Source organism: Dendroctonus ponderosae, unplaced genomic scaffold (assembly GCF_020466585.1).
Source record: "Dendroctonus ponderosae isolate FM_Combo_2020 unplaced genomic scaffold, Dpon_F_20191213v2 Dpon_F_20191213_5, whole genome shotgun sequence".
Classification (NCBI taxonomy): domain Eukaryota; kingdom Metazoa; phylum Arthropoda; class Insecta; order Coleoptera; family Curculionidae; genus Dendroctonus; species Dendroctonus ponderosae.
In genome coordinates, this window is record NW_026018715.1 from 578,957 (window position 1) to 584,031 (window position 5,075).

Genomic DNA, 5,075 nt, shown 5'->3' on the forward strand with positions numbered 1-5,075 from the left:
AGGAACTAATGGTACCGCAAGATACTTTTCGGCCCAAGAATTCTAGGAATCTAGGATCTTGAAAGTTAGAACAAAAGCACTGGCCCCACATACCCCACACGTGTTCCCTTGGAACTCCGCGGGAGGTGCTCATTCAAACGGTCTTCAATAATATTTTACAAGTTTACGCCGATTTATTCACGTCATTTATATATTATATCTATTTACCTGGTATAGCAGCTTTAAGCTTTAGCTGGTATAACATTTTTAATATTTTATTTGAAATGCCCGCCAATTCTTTGACCGTTAGATAAATCTTCGTCTCCTAATCGTAAATTTGAGTTGAATTTCCCTGATAAAGTTGTTGGCAACAACGCTTTCCGTGAACGCTTCTCACATCGTTTCCTATGCATTCGAGAATACGGTTTTCGAACCATAGTAGAAAGGGCAGGGAAGTGAATGATCACATCGGCGATGGGATCGTTCACGTTCTCTCGAGCTCGAGAATTGGGAACATGGCGTTTTACGACGCGGCGCTTGAAAAACACTTAACATTTAATCTCATTTAAGATGGCAGACCTGGGATTGCAGTTCGTGAAGGCCACGCGCAGTTACCATATGGTTTCTGACCCTCTCTTCAGGGATTATATACGTTATAAAGCCACACGAACGAAAGTACTCAAACTACTTGTCTACTGATTACTGATTAATTTTTATTAATCTCGGTTCGATGGCTCACATAAGATGCTGGTCGCAGGTACCAGTACAACATCTGGGATTTTGATATTTCAATAAGGCAGGAAGGCAAATGCCTACCTTTTGATTACTACTAGAAGTACCAGATTGCCTGAAAATCAGCAAGTCGGCGAAGAAGACCAAACAAACTAACTTAAATGGATTTGTCAACTCTTGCATACATAAAGGAAATTACTTTTGTTCCTCCGGTCATAATTTATGGCTGACCCAGCAGCTTCGAAAGCAATCACAGATACTTGTGAGACAAATAGGCTTTACAAGAAGAAAACATATTGCCACTTTATGCATTCCTTTCATTAAAACAACTCAACCGGCGTCTGTCATAGTCTCTCTTCAGTAACAGCAGAGAAAATACATTGAACGCGCTGCACCGCTAGCGAACTTAGGAACCACTAGACATCACGAAACACAGCGTCGTCTGTTTTTATTTTCCAACATATAAAAAGTGTGTCGCTGTGTGAACACCTGAAAATCCACTGTGTTACCCAGGCCTAACCACAAGCAAACAACAGGACAAAAAATAAAATAACTTAAAAAATAATCGTTCGCGTATCTCAGTCCACACAATCGTATTGCTGTGAGCCTATGGACGTTGAGGGATGTCGAAAAAAATTGTATCAAGAAAGCATGAAAATGAAAATAAATTTCTGTCGGTAAATCCCCTAAACGACACATCAATTTGATGTGGTAGGCAATGTTCAGAATAAATGGTTCAGTTTGATTTCCACTTCCAACCAAATACATTTTTATATCACAACGTTTCTGTTGAAAGAATTACAAAAAAACCTGTGAAAGATAAGCATCTTTATAGGTGTCAACTAAACAATTTTTTTTACAAATGGCGCAGTTTGACTTCAATATTAATTATTGCGCCCAAATATTTTAAAATCTTCAAAGCAAAATACTGACCTGTTTATCACCATCATTAAAAGTTTTTTGGCAGGCATAACAAGTCGTGACTTGTTTATCGAATTGCATTTCCTCAAAGTTTGCTGGGGGAAATAGGTGATGGTAAGATCTTGCTAAATGTGGAGCAGATACCAAAGTTAACCCACACGCTCGACATTCCACTGGCAATTCGCAATACTTGCTTAAACACTGAGGGCAGTAATACCCACCCGTGGTTAATTTGCCTTCCTCTGTACTATCCACATGACTGAAAGTAATAAAAATCATGTTTTATTATTTAGCCTACCTTTGGTTGGGAATCAAAACCATATAATAATACAACAAAAATTTTCCATACAAAACACGATTTTTAGATGCTATTAGCAATTTTCGAGTCAACATATGAAGATCAGGGGGAAAAACGATTCATATTCATTCGACTTTTTAGAAAGATGGATTTTTAGTGTAACCAAGTTCTAAGGGAAATTAAAAAAGGAGAAAAGTAAACCAAAAAATTGTAAGCAAAATGTTTAGCTTGTATTTGACAATATTCATTACTATTTAATTCAATTATTCAATAAAACCGGGACACTGATCCTCGTCACTACCAGCATTATTAGCTTGAACCCTCTCAATCAAGTTTTCATAACTCATAATAAAATTAAAAGTATTTTCTTCAGTTTACTATTTTTCTTCATTTTCTTCGATTTTGACAGGTGCAGTGTTCTTTTTTATCTTGAAACTCTGAAATTTTTCGGAAATTAGTGACCCTACGAAAAATGTTTCAAATGAGAAGTCAATACCTGGGAGGGGGAAGTTTATTTGTGTCACAAAAAAAGCGCCTCCCAGATATTAACTTCTTATTTGAAACATTTTTTCCTCGGATCACTCGTTTCCGAAATATTTATAATGATAATAATAATTCCTTTTTTATGTTAATGTTCCCCTTTTATCTCAACACCCGTAGGTCGTCAATTAGGATTATACAGGGTGATTCAAAATTGGCGTCATTCCTCTAGAAGTGTTGTCTGACGGTGGCTTGGAAGTACAGAAAAAATAATTTAAAAAAATTTAATGTTATTAAAAATTCAGATATTTGTAAAAAACTAGATCAGAAGGATGGCAACAATGTTTTTCAAGGTGATCTGCCTAATTAACATTACGTAAATACCTGTACATTCGTAATTATTAAAAACTCCGATAGCCATGAACAAACATAAAGCAAAGAAAATAAGAGACAATTCTTCAAGTACTCCTGGAAGGTTCAGCTGCAATAATCTCCAATACATGTTCCTCTAGGTCTGGAAACGAAGCACCTTTAGATTGTCCACTATCTGCCTCCATTTCGGGCCACTCGTCTAGTGTGTAGCTCTTTGCTGGTGTAAGTTCTTACAGCTTCTGCTATGTTACTGTGGCATTTGCTGTTGGTTTAGATTTTGTGAATGGAGCTTCAAAATAAGCCACAGTTTGACAATGCTTGTTATTATTGACAAAGGCGGTCTACCTGTAACTATCTGTTAATGACAAAAAACATCATTGCCGCTTTGACTTTTCATCAAAAAATTGTAGAAAAATACTTTTTTAATATAAAAAATTTTCGCAATTGACAAAAAGATCGTAATTTTCTTCGAATGCTTTACTATTCAAACAGGCTACCAATCATCGTGGGATCTTTACAAAATACTGCTTAATAACAAGTTGAAATTCGATCTTCAACTGTTAATATCTTCTTAAAATTTTCGAAATTTTTTTTTTTTATTTTTCACGTATTTTTTAAGTGTTACTGTTGTTACTTTTTAACCCTTAAAAGAAATGACGCCAATTTTGAATCACCCTGTATACTTGGCCAGAGTAAAACATAAAAATGATAAAGATTTTGTTATGAAGACGCAACTTCGAATCCTGCTGAAAGCAGTAAATCCAAGAATTTTTGGTCTGCTTAAGCGGCGAAAAATTATCGGAGGTAATACCACGAGAGTTTTGAAATTACCGATAATTTTTCACGATTGCATGTTTTCCATAATTTTGCAAGGGAATCATGCTAGAGTGAAAAATTATCTGGTTAATTTTAAAGCTAGATTGGTATTTAGTGAGATTATTTATCGAATTAAATACATTTACGAAACTATCAAAAATCCTCAAAATCAATAAGAAAAGTTACTACTCTAGAAATTCAAACTGTAAAATAAGGCGGAAAATGTGAACATTTAAGCGAATTGGATACGAAAATGAATAAAAATGCACTTGATAGTGTATACGTCCAATAAGATGAGGTAAATTTACAGGTTTGAAAGTACAAATCTAACTGATTTTAATGTTACTATTATACAATTTTCAGTATTTAATAAAATATAATTCCTAACAGTTAAGAACCCGCTGGAGATAATTAAAGCGAACTTACCACATACATATTGTGAGTGGTTCGTCCGTTCCTTCAGTGTTCATCTGATGTGGAAATCCCATTTTAATTAAGCTCGCTTCCAGAGCTACGGCTGCTGGTGGTGGTTCGACTTGCTGATATAGTAAGTCTTTATAATGGCTATCATCCAAAATTATATTGTACGTGCCTTTGGTCTCATTGGCTAAAGTTCTGCAAATATGAACTTCTGCTGCCAGACCAATTATTGAGCATCTAATTCCTTCCTGTTTAAATTTCTAGAAAGAAAATAAACTAGTATGAAAATCATTACTACTTAAAAACCTATTAATAAAATTGTTGTCTCTATAGGGAACAGAGCGTACTTCCACAACTAAAATAGTTTTCGCCCTATCTACATCGTCAGTTGGTTTAAATCTCAGATTAAAAAATGTGTTTGTTTACGTTTTCCGATGGGAGCAACAATGGTTTACAGTCGATATAAAAGTAGGTACTTATGAAAGCTGCTTTGTCGGTTCGGTAATAAATTTGATATACAAGGTAGCCATTTTCTGAATCTTTGTATGGGTAACTTCTACATTTTTAAAGATAGAGAATCCCTTAAATGGTCAAAATTGGGCAGAATTCGATTGCCTATTCATTACCGTTTTCAAAATTTAGGTACCCGACTTGGTTCCTAAAATACCCTGAAAAGACAAGAAATCAACACTTTTTTAATTATCACATATTACGTAGACTGCTTAACTTAGGTAAAAAAGTTAAAACTGCCCTGGTAGAACTTTTGGCGTTCAATCCAATAAACTAGCACTCGTTGTTATAGTCAACTTGCTTTACGAGATAAAAAATAAACTTATGTTTTTTTAAATGGTAATCATAGTTGGCTGTGGGCCTTTAAAAATCCATTTTTTCTGAATTTAACGATATCTTTGACAAACTTCTTTTTGGGTATTTCGTCTCAAAAATTTTTGTCTTTAAAAAAGAAAGAATTTCCTCACGTCTTTTATTACAGATTGATAAATAGTGCTCCTATTTCGCAATAAGAACGAATTATTTATCAAAAAGTAATCAAGAACTA

The 5,075-nt window shown here is 34.6% G+C and overlaps 1 protein-coding gene across 1 annotated transcript in view; it reads right to left on the reverse strand.

Annotated features, from left to right (window-relative positions):
- Positions 1-5,075, reverse strand: part of LOC109545068 (general transcription factor IIH subunit 2) — a 16,370-nt gene that overhangs the window by 4,654 nt on the left and 6,641 nt on the right. Inside the window, exons 4-5 of the mRNA XM_019915559.2 lie at positions 4,025-4,278; positions 1,645-1,891 (exon numbers count right to left, since the gene is read on the reverse strand). Of these exons, the coding sequence (XP_019771118.1) occupies positions 1,645-1,891; positions 4,025-4,278 (501 nt within the window). The remainder of the gene's footprint in view (positions 1-1,644; positions 1,892-4,024; positions 4,279-5,075) is intronic.